This window comes from Odontesthes bonariensis, chromosome 18 (assembly GCF_027942865.1).
Source record: "Odontesthes bonariensis isolate fOdoBon6 chromosome 18, fOdoBon6.hap1, whole genome shotgun sequence".
Lineage (NCBI taxonomy): Eukaryota > Metazoa > Chordata > Actinopteri > Atheriniformes > Atherinopsidae > Odontesthes > Odontesthes bonariensis.
This window is the reverse complement of record NC_134523.1, coordinates 12,820,578-12,838,302: the sequence shown is the minus strand read 5'-3', so window position 1 is coordinate 12,838,302 and position 17,725 is coordinate 12,820,578. Positions and strand designations below refer to the sequence as shown.

Genomic DNA, 17,725 nt, shown 5'->3' with positions numbered 1-17,725 from the left:
AATAAATTAAACAACAGAAAGATAATAAACCATATCACTCATGTGACTCTCCTGATATAATATCTTGAACTCTCTATGGCCTAGCAGCACTTTCTTCAGAATTTCTGCTTCTTTTCCCTCTCATTGCCCTAATAACGTTGTGGAAAAAACTCTTCGTCATTATGACAGCACATAAATTAAAATTGTATAATTTTCTATGTAATGACCGGAGATTCCCATAAGCCACGTGACCACGCCGTGAAGCGTCGTCAGCGGCCCTAGCCGTCGTCAGTAAATTGTTCAGTTGGAGTCCACAGAGCCGCCGAGAGGAGGATAGTTCAGGCCGGTAGCTGCTCGGAAATAATTACATTAAAGGTAAGTGTGTTACCGTCTGTTTTGACTATACTCGGCGTCTTTGTGTGTTTTATCTGTCGGGGTTTTTTTTATTGACAGCGCGACAAGCGACCACCGCTTTCCCTGGAAACTGTTAGCATCAAGCCTGTTACCAACCGTCACGTAACGTCCGCAGGATAGAAAGCCGTATTATGCAGAAAATATCTAGAATGGCGGTCTGGCTGTAAAGAGAGCTGACAATACAACAAACATTGGGGGGTGACGCGGTGTGTGGTAGCTGCCCCCCCCACCTAAAAAAAAAACCTCATAGGAATAAATTGATTTTGATGAGCTTTGCTGTGGTGCACTGACAGTTTGTTTACGTCCCGTATTTAATGGCCACCTGGTGTTCATCATGGCGGTTATGTGTGTGAATATATCGCAGTAAATGACCGCATAGCGTATTTACGTGCTATTGAGGCCTAGATATAGATGCGGCGTCTGCAGGTGCAGCAGTATCAGTGCTGTGTTCGTGTTTCTGTTTTGGTTTTAGTCGATCACAGCCTACAAAAAAGCAGATAAGCTGTGTCTTATTCCTCTCTTCCCCGGCTGGCTGTTTTTCTGTAATCTCCCTTTATCTCGAAAAGTCACTTTACGTTACATAAACTTATGATCTGTGTAGCTTAAGAGCTGTGAATCTATTGATATATGAGCAATAACGAATAGGTATTCATTACCATCAGTGGAAGCGGCCAATCTGTACATATATATGCTCGTTGTTTTGTTTGTTTCTGATTTAAATATGCGAGCCAAATGGACGACGTTTTAAAACCATTTTCTGACATTTTCCAGTCCAGTGCATTAAATGTGAACGTTTTGAAATGTGCCTCATACATTCATTAATATTTCAGTACACCCACAGATTTTGAGGGGATACCATAGATAGATTCTTGCATAAACTACTACTTACTATGCTTTTAATGTATTTATTTCACTGAATAATGAGTTGTCTCCTGGAGAAGAACACATACAGTGTCACTTCTTCTATTATCATTAAAGCCCACTCACAGCTGATGCTGACCAATGCTGATCCATTTCTTGTTGAATGTACACATTAACCAGGAAAACTACTTAAACTTATTTCATATGCAGTGTTTTCAGCTAAAACGGTTTGCTCGTTATCCAAAGTTCGAATTATGAAGTTATAATACATGATCTGATAAGCTAGTATTTTTTTTTTTTTTAAGCCTTTATTGGCATCTAATCATTTTGTATTCCACGATGAATAAGACGAACCACACTTTAAAGATCTGATCTTTCTCTGGCAGCTGACACATCATTATTAACTCATCTAAATGTTGGGTCAGAAAATTGTATTAAAAAATTATTAAGATATATGTTGCTAATCTCAGGGGAATTAACAAGGGCTTCACTTCGGCAGCAGTGCAAAGCAGAACTGTCTCTTACTAGCATGCAGCCCTCATTAATACACCCGTCTTTGCCATACTGATACTGTGCACATGTTGTGTAAATGACACATTTTAAAAAATATATATATTTGACAGCCCTAGATCTTACACAGATTTACAACAACTGTATTATCGTCTTTGCTCTTTACCTTCTTTGTCTCTTTCAACTGTCCAACAGATGATTTGCTTTGGTGTGTTGTTGACAGTGACTAAAGTTCTTCTTAAAGTCTGACTTCCTTATATTAAGTGAAGCTAACGGGGGTATTTTGATGCTGTCATGCATGGTCTATTATCAGACCATGATCTGATGTCATGTGGCACTGATAAGTGTCCTCGCTTTAGGATGCAGTATGTAAACTTACTTGTTTGAAGCAAGTCTGGAAATACTACATTTCCACAGGGCCTTGTCCCACAAAATCCATTTTTGTACCCAGAATGTTTTGAATAAATCAGTGTTTTTAAGCTTCAGTTTTGTGTGGTGTGGTGAATTTACTTTAACTGCTTGCCAAAACTGAATGGAGTGAAAATTTGACTTTAACTCTAACTTGCTATAACTTCGGTTATGTTGTTGCCAGCTGGGATAGAAAATATTTTTACAACAGGCTATTCTCAGGTAATAGAGGAATGCTGTTGAAATACTGAAAGTAAATTCTGTCTTAATGAGAAAACAAAGCAGGTATTTGGTGTAAACTGCACCCGTCATGTCTCTGCCATGAGGGAAAACATTCAGTTAAAGGGATATGCCACCCCCAGGCCAAATTAAGTGTATCCCCGCATTCCCGAGACATAAATAAGTGTGTGGGAGCGTTTTCCTGGCGACCCAGGCATTGTCCGAATCTCACAGCACTGACCACTGCTTGGTTGCGCGTAATACATACATGCTAGCGTCGCCAGCGTCGCCACTAGAAATATTTCGCCCAACGTGAATTAATTTAATTTTAGGAAGTCGGGGGGGGGGGGGGGATTCCCAAAGACGTAGCGGGGAGTGTGCTTCGGCTGTGTTTTCCGCACCTGAAACTAGTTCCCAAACCGACATGAGCAAAACAAGCCTTCTGTGTAGATTTACACAGTCATTTGCACTTGATGTGAAAGTACACCACTCACACAGTAATTAGAAGGTAAATCAAGTAAATTAATTCACGTTGGGCGAAATATTTCGAGTGGCGACGCTGGCGACGCTAGCATGTATGTATTACGCGCAACCAAGCAGTGGTCAGTGCTGTGAGATTCGGACAATGCCTGGGTCGCCAGGAAAACGCTCCCACACACTTATTTATGCCTCGGGAATGCGGGGATACACTTAATTTGGCCTGGCGGTGGCATATCCCTTTAGGTCGAGGAAAAAAAAAAAAGAGAAACATTTAAATGCAACATGAGGTTAATTAAATGAAATATTCTTTGTATAGAAAGAAGATAATAACACAGTATTTTTCAGATTTTTACTCAACAGTGGTGGCAGTGTGTTGCTGTACAGTGTTAACTATCTGATGTGAGGCGAGGCGTCTGCAGGTTTGACCTGGTCAGAGCTGCTGCTGACACAACGTGTCACGATGACGGTGTCTTTCCTCCCGAATTGCTGCATTGGCTGTCTTATGAAGTGAAAGCACAACTGTTTTACATTGCGACAACAAATGTCATAATTCTACACTGACTGCTTTTCTGAGCTGGCATCAACTCATGCACATGGCATGTTGTGCATGGGTTTGTCGAGGTATTGTGCTCGCCTGATTGTGTTAACTAGGCTTCCTGGCGGTATTGACTAACCCACTGAATCTGTCCCTTTAACCTAATTCCCCATAGCGATAGCCATCGGCAGAGGCCGGGGATAGTGGCACTGTTTTTATCCATCGCATCTCTCCTAAGAGGATTTGAAACCTCCAACGTAATACTTGTAAAGCTGTATGAACCCTGTCTTAGACCTTCTCCTAAAGAAAAGAAAGGAGAAAAAGGAAAAGGAAAAGAAACACTGTGTCTTTTCAGACATTGAGGTGAAACTAATATGGTTTTGCTAATTTGAACTCAGAGGCTGTTGGAGCGGACGCAAGCTTCCAGTGCCCTTAACTAAATTTCTCTCCGGTTACTCTATTTTTTTTAATACCTCTTGCTCTGTTTTTATTGTGCTTTTATGATCCTTACAGCTACATGTATGTATAACTCAAGATAAAAAAAATGGGGGGAAAATAGCCCTGCTGTCATAACATCAAAGAAGAAGAGTGTCTATGCTGACGTAACTGTTGTGACTCTGTACACATTTAATGATTTTAGTGTCTCATTCGCTGCCCTGTGTTCTGCGTTACTTTGGATTATGCAAGGTAATCCTCAGATAAAAAAGATATGAACAGAACAGTGCAGATGAATTCAGCATTAAAAAACACACAGTGGGAAGTTACTTTTGTTAAACATCATCTGTAAGATTCTTGACCGATTTATGCAAATGAAAAATCATGCTTTGTTTATATTATCATGTTTAAAAAAGCAGATTATTAATTTTTCCTCATGGTAGTCACTGAACTTCTCAATACTTATCGGTGAAGTACAGAGTGGAAGCGAAAATTATTGCTTTTGAAGTTACAATTTCTTTTTTTGCCCTAGACACAGTTTCTCTTATTGATCTCTCTGTCTACTCGTCATTGTTGCATTTGTCAACAATCAGCTCAAGGTTCATTGCATTTGTCTGACAAAACGAGCCATTTGAATACATTATTGTGAACTTAAAGTAGCTGTAATAAGTTTTTTTCCCCCCTGATATCTTGTATACTGAAACATTAAACAGTGAGAGGAAAACGGCATGAGCTAATTGGGGTTCATCAGTGATGAAAGTTATTTTTGGTAAGTGTTAATAGCTTCCATTAGTACTTCAGTGGCGATTTGAGCGTCCGGTCCTACCGATAAACTCCTGAACAGCTTAATTGCTGTCCGTGGACATTGGACTGTGAGGAGATCACATGCTTTGACAGCATGTCTTATTATCAGTTGATGACTCTTGAGTCGTATGTCCCCATAATACCTGCACTGGGAATAAAAAGCAACGGAAAAGTGTTTTCATTACCGAGGGGCAATATTAAGAAGAATTATGTCTCTAAACAAATGCTTGAGACGGTTCTTTTTAAAAGTAATTAAAATGTGCACTAACAAACAGTGTAGCAGGACATTAAAGAGATATTGAGGGTATCATCTCCTGTGTGACATAAGCAGACACAGCTGCACAGCTACACAGCCACTTGGACCCAGTCTTTACAGAGATATTGATCTTTTTTTTTTTAGACTAATACTGACTGCAGATCAAACATTTAACTAACATAAATTCTCCTAGAAATTTAGCATAATTGTGATCCTCGCATAAAGAATGTTCCCGCCTGGCTCAACCGTTGTTGTCCAGATGTTTTGGCTCCTTAGATAATAATTGCAATCTGTTATGATCTTAATGGAGAATGTCAGCATGAAGCACTGGCAGCCTGTTTGTCTGCAGTGTCTCACTGCGCTGTCCTAGTGATGCACAGACGTGGATCATGAGGACACCCTCTGGAGTCTGAATGCATTTGCCAGAGCAACATGGAGCAGAGTTGCATAACACTTTCTGTTAATTCAGTCTGGCCTGGAAAGAAGGAGGGGAAGGAGCACAGCCGGGAAAACATGATTCTTAGTGCTCTGATTGGCATCTGAATGCATATTCCTTTCATTTGGGATGTTTTTAAAGGTGGTGCGATGTGACAGATACGACGTAAATATAGAAGTTGTGTTTGCATCTACATACACGGCTGTGTAAAATGCATCATTCAAACACTACAGGCCCATGCAACATGCACCACTGCAAAGCCATCCCTCTCCCCTCCTTCAAACTCATCAATTAGCTCAGTGGATTGTGACACCCGTCCTGCCTAGAAGTTTTCTGCTGTTGACTGTGGCACGTTTGCACCCTACATAGAGATTTCAGTTTTCTTTGTGGATGTAGATGTCTTGTTATTGGTGTTAACTGCAATGGGAATGAAACAGAAACCGCTTTTGTAGTCTGTGCAAGGAGGCAAGTGGGATGGGGATCGAATCATTGCAGTATTGGACAATGCGTCAGACTTCTCTGTTTGCCAAAGCAGATTAACCTGTTCAGAGCTTAGTCACATTTAAAAAAAAATTTAAAAATAGTGTTCCCTGAAAAGACCGACAGAATTATCTACTAAACCTTTTCCATCCTAGCTTCTGTTGAAACTACAAATATGAAATAAAAACTGTGAGTTTAGATGAAACTTTTTTTTCTTTGTTAGTAAAATATTCACCTTACCTTTTGTGTTCATCTGTACTTCAGTCAGATTTTGTGTTTCTTCAAAATGATGAAAAGCTTAATAAGATCAGGCCTCAAAGGTAAAAGCATGAAAGTGTCTGAAAGCAAATGATGTGTATGCTCCATCCCTTCTAAATGGGTTAATTGTACATTTGCATCCATTTGTACTCCGACAGTGACAGCGTAAGCAGTCTCTCTCACCGTCTATCCTTCCCTCACCTTACATGTAACACCAGTACAGTCAATAAGTGAGATTGACAGTTTTGTATTGCCTGCAGTGGAAATGTCCACCGAGATCTCATTCATTCACAAGAATCTAATATTCTTCTTCTTCTCGGATCATGCTGACACAACTTTCCAATTCATTTTCAGATTAAAGGGATGTCTCATCCAAAAGGTTATGAACTATTGAGGCCTATTTTCCAACAGTAGATCGTTAGTTGATGCTTTCTGACTCCTCCAAACTTGAATAAAAGGAAACCAGGCTTTAAAGCCTAAATAAGTTCTTTTAAAAAGACATTTTACCTGAATAACAGAAGAAGAAGCCCTTCGGTTGAAAGGGGAATAGTATTTAAGACCTTATAAAAGAAGAATTCAAGTATTTAGGAAGAGCAACCGAAGGAACCATTGCAACATGAATGATTTTTAAATTATATTTTACAGAGAAGCATTCACCAGGTCTTTATGTTTTTGAAGCTTTTTATATAACCATATTCTTTTGAAATCCAACTTGTATACTGTGTGACGATAACTTTGTATATTTATGAAATAGAAAGACAACATCTTGTTGCTCTGTTAAGTCGCTGTCCTCTGTTCATGCAGCATTATTTGATTTTCTGTCACTCTTTTAATCAGTTAGATGCACTGTTTGTGTCTTTGCCAGTTTGGCCTAAATGTTTGACTATTATTATTTTGTGTCTGCTTCCCTCATGGAAGGTTAAGAAGTAAGATTCACCATCAAGTTGTGCAAATATCTCCAGTGCAAAAGCTTAGATTCAGACCTCTGTACATGTTCAAAGTATATTATTGTGGAATACAGATATTCAAGCAATAATTATTGTATAATTCTGCCTCCTTTTCATAGATTATTGCAGCTGTGAGCATTCCTTCACACCATGTCTCAGGACAAAAGTGGATACCCTACTATGGGTGAGAACAACCCCCTCCATAGCAACATCTATGGACCCCCTCAGGCAGGTTTCGGCATGCCCCCTCCCAACTACAGCCAAGGTCCAGGGGGACCGTACCCATCAGCTGGTGGGTATGGACAACCCGGCTTCGCCCAGGCGGGTCCAGGTTTCGCCCCTGGTCCTTACCCGCAGATGCCGTACCCTCAGATGCCCTATCCACAGGGACCCTACCCTCAGGGGCCCTATCAACAGGAACAGCAGGGCTTTCGTGGTGACCCCATGGGTGAGTTGTTTAATACAAGGCCCGAGGCATTTATGTGTAGACTGTTTGTTTGTTTTTGTAACATGTCATCATTTGGGGTTTAGTTATGTTGGGCTTTATATAAACAGTTTACTTGTTATTCTTGCAAAAGAAAAAAATGAAATGAAATGATGTGTACCATACAAAGTTGTTATAATTTCCCACTTACTGCATACAGCCTTTCCATGTTAAAGCTATCGTATGGGATCGATGAATGGATAGATGGATGTTATTTTCTCTTTTAGTGAATTTCTCCACTGGTTGGCGAGCAGTTGGAGCGAATTTTCAGTCCTTTCAACAAGAGAGCACTTTACTTATTACCCATTTTAGATGAACGAGCAATCAAGTGATAATCAATACTGTAATCTGTTTACTGAAAACAACACAAACGCTTGGCCATTTGCTTTGCTCGCTGCTTCATTTTTAACCCTCCTGTGATCGTCATTTAGAAGCTCCTGCGGGCAGCCCTGGTTACCATGGCGACGTGCCTCCATCTTACTACGACAACGAAGAATTCACCAACTCTGGCTTTGAGGACAAGCGCATCCGACAAGCCTTCATCAGAAAAGTAGGGCGATTTATGTGTAGTAGGTGAATTGGTTCAGACGGCTGCAAACTAAAGCGTGTGATGTTACTGTTACTCGCACAAGTACAAAATACTACCAAAACATGATTCTTCATCTCAAAAAAAAGCTTATTTTCTCTTTGTTCTCATCAGGTCTTCATGGTTCTCACAGTGCAGCTCCTGGTCACTTTTTCTTTTGTTGCCGTCTTCACCTTTGTCGATGATGCCAAGTACTTTGTGCGTCGTAATCCGTGGACATACTACGTGTCCTACGCAGTCTTCTTTGTGTCTCTGATCGTCCTGAGCTGCTGTGGAGATTTTCGCCGCAAGCACCCCTGGAATTTGGTTGCTCTGGTAGGAATATGCCCTTATGATAAAATTAAAAAAAAAATTTGAAACTGATTTTGTAATATTCATCTGTACAAACATAAGGATACTCTGAGACAAAAAACATGCAAACTGAACTACTTTTTTCTTGCAGTCCATCCTGACCTTGAGCCTCTCCTACATGGTGGGCATGATCGCCAGCTTCTACGACACAGAGACCGTCATCATGGCTGTGGGCATCACTGCGGTCGTCTGCTTCACTGTCGTCCTCTTCTCTCTGCAGGTCAGCACCCAAAAAATCCTGCTGATTCCTTATTCAGATGTCCACACACACACACACACATCACTCAAATTATTTTATATTTCATCAATAATTGGAAAAAAGTGGTTTGAAAGTTTTTTTTCAAATAGCTAACGTTGAGTGTTTTCTCTCATTTTTCACCACAGAGCAAGTACGACTTCACTTCCTGTCGGGGCGTGCTCTTTGTGTGCCTGATCGTGCTGGTGCTCTTCTCCATCCTCTGCATCTTCATCCGCCACAAGATCCTGCACATCGTCTATGCCTCGCTGGGGGCACTGCTGTTCACCTGCGTAAGTTTTTTTTTTTTTTTTTTTACACGCGCCTCGTATTTTGAAAAATAAATACAAACCTGCACTTGCTTATGATATTAGCATCTCCAGAGACGGTTGGCTTATTAATTTTCCCCGTGAACATCAAAGTGTTGTTCCACCCTCTAGAAAACATGATTACAGTTGTGGAATTTCAGTGTAGACACAGTTCAGATGGGGAGAAGATTCCCCTTTTTTTTGTTCTGAATGCTCCCATGTTGTGAGTGTCAGACTCTATGAATATTTAATTGTGTCGAGGATAACACAAGCGCTGTGGGCCAACAGAAGAAGGAAAACGCCAGAAAATGGCTCTTTGTGAGTCGCTAAATGTTCTTTAAAACACTCGTTCTGCTTTGTGATACTTTAATCCCAAACATAGATGATACTTTGGTGTTTTTTTGGCAGTCTTGTTTATTTATTTTACACATATCCAAAATATTAAAGTGGTCTTAATCTTGTCTGTCTCAAACAGGAACTTAACATCAGTCGGTCCCCTTTTAATGCACATATCAGTAAATTATCATACATGAATGAGACGGTTTGGGTTATTGTTAGATTTACCTCTTTTTCAGGCCCCTTTTAATGAGGTAATAAAGTATTTCTGTGTTAAAGGGATAGTTCACCTCTTTTGACATGAAGCTGTATGACATCCCATACTAGCAATATCATTTATGAACATTGACTTACCCCCCACTGCGTCCTGTGAGCCGAGTTCCAGCCTCGTTTTGGCGTTGACGAAAGTAGTCCGGCTAGTTGGCTGGGGCTTAAAAAATAAGGCGTTCTCAAAACCTCACAATCGCTTGACGCTATTTTCTCTCCCTTCGTATCACTGCGTGCTGCCACCTGCCGACAGCCGCGCCTGTTACGGTGTTTGCTGCACGGTCTACATAGCATGCAGTGATACGAAGGGGGCTTCATGTCAAAAGAGGCGAACTATCCCTTTAATCTTCTTAGCTGGCGAGTGTATGAAGCTTTTGAAATGACAAATTCCACCTTTACTCTGCAGTTTTTGGCTGTCGACACCCAACTTCTTCTGGGCAACAAGAAGCTGTCCCTCAGTCCAGAGGAGTACATCTTTGCCGCCCTCAACCTCTACACTGACATCATCAACATTTTCCTCTACATCCTGGCTATTGTGGGACGCTCCCGTGATTGAGGCTGCACCTTAAGGAGAACCGCAGGGAGAGGGAGAATGTCTCCACCTATTGTTAAACGTTGCTAACATGCCCTTTCTCTCTGCCTCGTTTAACTTTTTCCCCATTGTTCCCTCTCTTATCTCACGCACGCACGCACGCACGCACATACAAAGTTCTGTCTTTTCAGCACGTGGTTTTGCTGTGGAGGAGATGCAGCATGCCATAAGATGCAGCTGAGAGGGGGCATTATTCATTCACTCCCATTCAAACTTCGCCATTAATGGCGAATCGTTACGGTCTGTCCTCAGTTTTGACCACTCTCCTTGCTCTAACTGTCGTCTGCTTTTACTAACACAGATGGCTGCGTCTACATCACCCACCCCACGACTTCCAGCTTGGCTCGGCACATGCAAAATAAAAACGTGTTATCCTCTGGCTGCTTGACACTCAGCACCTGCCATGCTGCCGAGATTTAAAAAGGAAAAACAAAAAAAAAAGTGTGCCGAGGGGGGCGGGGGGACTTTATTGATGCAAAAAAACAACTTTGCCTGAAGTTAATGTTAGAGACACCCACCTCTTTCAGATCTCTTTTTATTTCTTTAAACTCGTCTGTCCTTTCCAGCCCACTGGTGTGAACTAACCGTGCATGGCAAAAATCTGAAACACAGCTGAAGATGCGGTACAGATACGATTCTCTGGATCTACCAGAGGAAAACCTCTAGCTCGCTTGTTACCGCTGTACATAGTTGAGTGTCATGCTGTACATGATGCCAGTAAATTCCCCTCTTCCTACCTCTGAAGGCATGCTGGAGAGATTTGTACGGATGTGTCGCTTTTTGGGGAAAATGTGCTCTGATATACAACAATGTTTTAATGGTTTAAGAATGAATATCTCCACCTGGCGTTTGACACACATGAACATAAAGAAGTATATATTATAAACAATGTATCCGTGTGGAATATCTTTCCAAAAGGAAGAATTATTTGTGGAAATCCTCTTTTAACATCTCTTCATTTTTCTTTGCCGTCTTCACTGCTTCCCCCCTTCTGTGTGGTCACTAATGTGAAGTGAAACTTGTCCTATTTATTTTGTCTCATTACAACTAATATTGCTGTTTTCTAAGAAGCTGATCCTTTTCAAACTTTGAAGTGAACAGACGCCGGACTTGAAGGAGCTTAGAAGTGATTTGTCGAAATCTGATGTAGGTAACAGGGTTGCTTTGACGTTGGTGGAAAAGAGTTCAGGGAAGCCAGAGCTATGCTATTATAAAGAAAAATGTGTTAAGGTTTATTATAAATTCATAAAAACACTATCTGACATCAAACAAAAATAATCAACATGCACTAATAGCCAAAATCTTTCCACATGCAAAACGGAGAAGTTGAAGGATGTATTTAACATGAATATTTTTACTCCAATTTCTTTTATATTGACACATCTTGCATGACCTTTGCTTCATTTGCATGTGCTGATAATGCACACAGTGTTGTTTGGCAGCCCTGTTAGGCCTTTTTTAAAAAAGATATTGTGTTAGTATCCAACTAACATGTAAGTGTACATAGGGACACCGTTGTGGTTTGATGTGTATAGATGAAGTTTGGGCTTTGTAGGTCTGTTCGCATTGTATATTTGCATCAAGTTGAATTGAAATCCTCGACACAGCTGTTCGCTTTTCATTAAAACTTCTACAGTGTAAAGATGTGGAGTGCCGTGTGTTGACTCACGTTTCAGCGGGTTCATTTGAAAAGAAAGCGTAACGTCTTGAGTTTACATGAAGAAGTTGTTCTAATAAAACAAGGAGGTTCCTGGCTCAAAGTCTGGGTGGATGAACGTGTGTATGAACTATACGCCGGTATTCTCACCATATTTATTTGATCATAAATATCTCCATCTAACAACAAGTTAAATGAACATTGCTTAGATTTTTTTTAAGAGTCAAACCTTATTTCTTTGTGACATGAAGTCATTTAATGTTCATGTTTCTTCAATAAAAGATGAAGCCTTAGTAAAGTTTCCGTGTGACGATCGTGCCATAAATGGGCATGTTTCTGCTTTCCTATGAGGATGTCCGTGTCCAGCATCAATCAGCGTATAGCTTTGGGTCAAATTAGAGGCAAATTTTGGCTTTCACTTTAATGCATGGATACATTTCTGAATGAGGGAACTGGGTACAGGCTCAAGGGCCCAATGGACCACTGGATGTATCCCAGAAACGGAGATACAGAAGGTATGCCAATTAAAAGGTGTAAGGGCAACGATATGCAATATGACCACAAAGATACTAATAATTGGGTTGGATAAATGTTTATAAAACACAAAAATGAGATTTAAAAAAAAAAAAAAAGCCTCAAATTGTACGCAGAAACAAAGTAAAGTTACATTACATTACCTAAAAATAAATGACCAGTTAATATCAAAGGGCTACTGACATCCAGAAATAACCAATATGAGACAATATTTTTGACCATAAAGGGGGCCTGTTATCAGCATCTGGGGTCCTCACTGTCCTCCTTTCTGTCCGTCTGGGAGACAAAGTGGGCACGTCGACAAAGACTGAATAAACATGAGCAAACTGGCAGGTAAAGAATAGAGTAGATGTAACTAATATCCGCAGTGTTTTCCAATTTATCTTTCGGTAAACTGACCCTGACTTTTTTAAGTTGTTTTTTTCAAACAGCTTCAACAGTATTTAGCCTAAACTAAGCTAGCAGTGTCAGTTGGCCAACGTATAACGGCTCTGTTACGGTGCAGGTGCAGTTTGTGCACGTTTTCCACTTACTTTACCAAAGCAGTCAGAGACGAAGCTTGAATTGCACTTAAGGCTTGTAGGATTCATTTAACCCACTCAAGCCTGAGTTATGTGGCCGTTAATGGCAACTAAATGATAATAAGTGAGCATCTTAACCCGGTCACCCCTGCCTCAGGCAGCTAAACGCTGTACAAGAAGTCAAACAGGAGACTTTTCACCTAATTAGTGTTTCCTTTTGTGTAAAAAAAAGCACGATTCAACATCGAGGGCATGATTAACATTACACCACCGAGAGAAGGTAAACCAGTCAAAGCTGGAAAACATAACAAATCACTTTACAAAGTTTTAATGTACTTTCATGTGTGTCAGGCTTAGAGCTGCAGGAGCCCAAAGTTGAACAACTGATGGGAAAGCTAAGGAGACTGCAGCAAGGTACTTTCCCCACGACTTTTTGCTTTAAATGTTGTAAATTGCTGCTAATTTTGTGTTTGTCAAATAACAATTTTGCCTTTGTAAGAAAAGTGTAGCCTTGTGGGGGCGCTCATACTCAATAGCGCCATCTTTTGGACAAACAGGGATAACTTTGATTCTGAGTTTGTGTGGGGTGTTATTTATTTACACACCGCCCTGAATGTTTGCATTGATCTTCCGCTTTTCATTTTGACCAAATTAAATCAAGTCTGTATTTTTTATTTGACTTCATTTAATCTTCTTTTTTTTTCAAGTGTAATGTAAAGTAAGTTAAGTAAAAAATCATAATGAGTCTTTAAATGACGCTGTAAATAGGTTTTAACTACACCTTTTATACTATATATTGCGATAGAACCATGTTGACTTGGTTCGTCGATACTTTTGTAATCTAAAAGGTTGAACAAAAAGGAGTCACGTTTTTCCTTCTTCGTGTTGAATTGCCATATGATGCGCATGCGCCCCATCGTGTTATGGTTATTTTGGGTTAAATCGTAGATTTGTGCATTATTTATTTGACAAAAGTCATCATAGGATGCTATTATTGGGATAATTGGAAACATATCAGTTACAATCATTCATCAGTAGCTTATCTGGTCATTTCAGCTGGTAACGTAGTTATATTAGAATGTGAAGGAGTTATTTTGACACTTTCGGTAGTCTTTCCGCTTCCGCTTCTTAGTCGCGTTGGCTTTTCGTTTTGTTTTTCTTTTAATCCTAAACACCGTGAAAAACGGCAATGTTAACAGCTTTCCAGGTATAGCGAAATAACATGTGTACGAGAAAGCACCTAAACTTCAAGGTTTGATTTAGGTAAAAAATAAAATCGTTGTTGACGTGTCAACCAATAAGAGGCGCGTGTTCTGGTGACGATATGCTAATAAGCTTAATATTTCCATCCAGTTTAAAAGAAATAACAGACTGTAACCGGTACTTTAGGAGTTGACAAATAGCGATTTAGAAATAAAGCAAGCAGACGCGTCGGTTCATGTTAAATGTAAATCGTATTGATCATTTTTGTCATTTAAAACCATGAGTAAGACAACTGCGCGTCGTGGATATATCGTTGCTCACAGCTGTTAATCGTCCTCGTCAGTGAGGTACATCCTTACCTGTTACTCCATCCGTGGAGTTTCAGAACATGATGAATGGAGAGTCATGAGATATGATTATATCTCCGTCTTGTAGGGAACAGCAACACCCTGCATGACCCATTCTGACATAAATGTACAACATCAAGGAATCTTTTAAATAGATAACGTCTGAAACTATTAACATATAATCATGAATATTTAAACACTGTATCACAAAGCTAAGTAGCTAACTAACTACCTTAATGTAATTTCAGGTAGAACAGTCTTGGAAAAGGAAATTAGGGAGATCAAATCTGTCAGAGACACACTGGAGAAGAACCTGGAAACTTGTGAGACTCAATCACAATTGATCATTTGATTTTATCCATATGTAATAACTGAACCTACTGTATGTACCTGTAGTTACAGTCATGTTAGCAATTGATGAGCGTTTTATGCCAGGATTCGTTGGTTTATTGTAATGTTCACTTTAGCTCCGAGGCCATTACGTTTCCTTGTTTTTTCAGTCCAGGCTGAAGCTTATCAGCTGGAGGGAATCCATAAAGAAAGAGAAGGTACCCCAAAACGATTTTAAATCTGTTGTCACGTGGTGTGACATGGTGTGTGTGTGTGTGCAGGCATTGTCCCCATTTAGTAAATGCAGCTGAACTGAGTGAATATGTCGGAGAGCATGATCACAGTGATGGTTTTTTATTTCTCAGAGATGTGCAGGAAGTTGCAGCTCCAGTGTGAAGAGTCTGGTCAGGATGCTGCCAGGTAAGCTTCACACATGAGGAGAAGTGTTTCACCATCAAAAACCTGCGCCGAACGTAAACATGCCTTTGGGATTTGTAGCACTAGATGGCAGCATCTTCCCAGATGTCTCTTAACAAAGCTCAACAGTTGTTTTAATTTCTGTTCTGACCAAATTGACTTACTTTGTGTCTGTGGAAAATGATTTTGCCTCTCCAGGTTTTTGACCTCTTTGTGCCATATTTTTCAAGACTTTTCCGAGCAGTCCCCCCCCCCCCATCCCCTGCTTGTTTCACAATGCCTCAGTTTTTAAATTGCTTGGTGTCTCGGTTTATTCAGAAATGAAAGCATAGGGGGAAAGAAAATCAAACTAAGAATGGGAAAGAAAGAAAATAATCAGTGAAATCTTGAATTCTATATTTAATGAACAAAAATCACACATCAAGCAGTTGAAAGCTCCGATATTTTCCACCTGTGGGTTGAGTTGAATTCATCCCAAATCAGCTGTGTGGGGCTGGAGACTCTGAAGCTTACTGCTGAACACATTTCATCTTTGGTTTTGAGTCGCGGTCTTGTTGCTGGATGAAATCCTGCCCGAGCAGCCTGGCTTCCTGTAATGATTGCAGTTTTTCTCACCCCTCCTGAAATGAACTATTGTCCTAATCATTTTTCCAGCTCTTGACTTTGTGGTCTGAGAAAAATTCTTGAATGAAATGAGCGCATTAGATTATTAAACCAAATGTATCTGGTTGGTTGTTTTGTTTTTTTTGTACATTGTATAGAAAATGTATTGGTCTTCCAATATCAACACACGCAATATTAACAGTGCAAAGACATTTAGGACACATGTATGAAATAGGACAGACGCAGGTGTATGAATGAGGGCTTTTGTGAGTGTTCTACACACCAAACGTGTGTTTGTCTATATGTCCCAACTAATGTCGTCCTCACATTATGCAGCAACGATGTTTCACATGTTTTCCTGTCTTTCACCTTTTAGCTGTCGTTTCAGTGCTTAGCGTTGCGCCGTTTCTGGATATCAACCTGTCCTGAAAAGCTTAAATTACAGTAAAACAGCTGGGGTGCTCCAAAGCTTCTAAATAATTTCATGTTGTAATGTTATAATTACATACGTTTACTTTTCTAAGCTATCATCATTTGAGATGTATAAATAATCTGGCATAGATTGTCATTTAAATCACATCCTTAGGTAGCGTGTGTCTACACTCTTCATTTTCTGTGTAATTATTGCATGGATTCAGTATTAAAACCAGCAGGTGGGCATTAATAACCCAGTAAATTAGTTAGTTTACTCGTTACTGAATCAAGCGTCATGAATCAAAGCCAAACGCAGCCCACACGAATTGTAACATGGTCATTCTTTTCACAAATCCAAAGGCTTTAAAGCTCGTACCAAAGCAGCCATACTCGCCGTGCATCCCTTCGGCTTAATGTGTAGTTCAGTGACAAGGTGTGTGCGTATGTCTCGCACTCGGTGATGAAGCGTGTGTTTCGCAGACAGCTGAAGCAGAACAAGGCGAGCGAGGAACTCCTGGAGCAGTACAGATGCGAAATCCAACAGCTCAAACTCAAACACCGGAAGCGGCGGTACCTAATTTACATTATTAGAGTGAATTGTTGCGTTGAGAAAAATCACGAATGGTTTACAAAAGTCAGCTCTGTTTTTTCCAACAGGATGAGATTTGAAAACCAACTCGAGCAACTGATGGAGCAGCACAAGAAACTGCACTCCGTCTTTGTGAGTTTTTTTTGTTTTGTCACATAAGAAAGTGATTGGGCTTTATTTCTTCATCTACATTCTTGCTAAAAGTTAAAAATGGAAAGATTAAAATTAGCCTTGTTGTCCCTTAAATGAGGAATTAGGCTCCAGAGAGACTCCCAGATGAGTTGAAGAATGCTGAAAACACAAAAGGTCAGCTGTTATCAGCCGGTTAGTATCCCACGTTCTTCTCTCGGTGCACAGACGCAGTCAAACATTTTATTTATACACGCATACAGTGTTTGCTTTCCCTCTCCAACACATTTGATCATCTGCTTTTGTCCTGTGGTTCTGACAGAACAACAGAAGCTGTCTCAGCTCCAAACACTCGACGAGGAGCTGGAGAAGGTGAAGATGAGGAAGCCGTCGGATACGGGAGCTGCACCGACCGAGCAGGAGTAAAGCCGACATATTAAACCTGTTGAGCTCGATAGCTGACCGGTGACATCTGAAATATTGGCTTTTCAAACTGTATTTTGGCCCAGTTTCTTTGGCTTTTTGTTCCAGAGTCTTATTTCTTGTCCCGTGAGGAATCAACTTGTACTTATAATCCAGCCTTTTGCTGGAATGTTTGTGTTGATTTAAGCATGAAACCAGAAATATTTCACATTCTGTGACTGGTGAAGGGTGTTTGTCACTGGTCGCCTTCCTGCGTGCTGCTCTGTATCGATGTTAAAGCTCTGCAACTGTTACGACGTCGTGGTATTTTTCATGAACATTTTAACAAGCCTCTCATTTGAAACGTTACAACAATAAGATGAAACACACACATCTGC

General features: G+C 40.3%; 2 protein-coding genes and 1 non-coding gene across 3 annotated transcripts; all 3 read left to right on the top strand.

Annotated features, from left to right (window-relative positions):
* Positions 1-239: 239 nt before the first annotated feature.
* grinaa (glutamate receptor, ionotropic, N-methyl D-aspartate-associated protein 1a (glutamate binding)) lies at positions 240-11,823 on the top strand. The gene is made up of 7 exons (XM_075449089.1): positions 240-354; positions 7,142-7,470; positions 7,938-8,056; positions 8,207-8,407; positions 8,535-8,663; positions 8,828-8,971; positions 9,996-11,823. Exons 2-7 carry the CDS (start codon positions 7,173-7,175, stop codon positions 10,143-10,145), a joined length of 1,041 nt encoding a protein of 346 aa, XP_075305204.1. The 5' UTR covers positions 240-354; positions 7,142-7,172; the 3' UTR covers positions 10,146-11,823.
* Positions 11,824-13,145: 1,322 nt separating this feature from the next.
* LOC142368231 (synaptonemal complex central element protein 1) lies at positions 13,146-17,626 on the top strand. The gene is made up of 9 exons (XM_075450363.1): positions 13,146-13,173; positions 13,245-13,307; positions 14,692-14,766; positions 14,944-14,991; positions 15,139-15,193; positions 16,688-16,777; positions 16,865-16,928; positions 17,054-17,120; positions 17,248-17,626. Exons 1-9 carry the CDS (start codon positions 13,146-13,148, stop codon positions 17,349-17,351), a joined length of 594 nt encoding a protein of 197 aa, XP_075306478.1. The 3' UTR covers positions 17,352-17,626.
* LOC142368352 (U8 small nucleolar RNA) lies at positions 14,433-14,564 on the top strand. The gene has a single exon (XR_012767320.1). It is a non-coding gene; the product is annotated as a U8 small nucleolar RNA (small nucleolar RNA).
* Positions 17,627-17,725: the final 99 nt, after the last annotated feature.

Bases quoted from the DNA above. Each gene is read 5' to 3' on its own strand.
- grinaa (XM_075449089.1), top strand. From the start codon at position 7,173: ATGTCTCAGGACAAAAGTGGATACCCTACTATGGGTGAGAACAACCCC. The intron at 8,057-8,206 runs GTAGGGCGATTT...TGTTCTCATCAG, and splicing joins GACAAGCCTTCATCAGAAAA to GTCTTCATGGTTCTCACAGT. The intron at 8,664-8,827 runs GTCAGCACCCAA...TTTTCACCACAG, and splicing joins TCGTCCTCTTCTCTCTGCAG to AGCAAGTACGACTTCACTTC.
- LOC142368231 (XM_075450363.1), top strand. From the start codon at position 13,146: ATGATTAACATTACACCACCGAGAGAAG. The intron at 15,194-16,687 runs GTAAGCTTCACA...TGTGTTTCGCAG, and splicing joins TCTGGTCAGGATGCTGCCAG to ACAGCTGAAGCAGAACAAGG. The intron at 17,121-17,247 runs GTTAGTATCCCA...TGGTTCTGACAG, and splicing joins AGGTCAGCTGTTATCAGCCG to AACAACAGAAGCTGTCTCAG.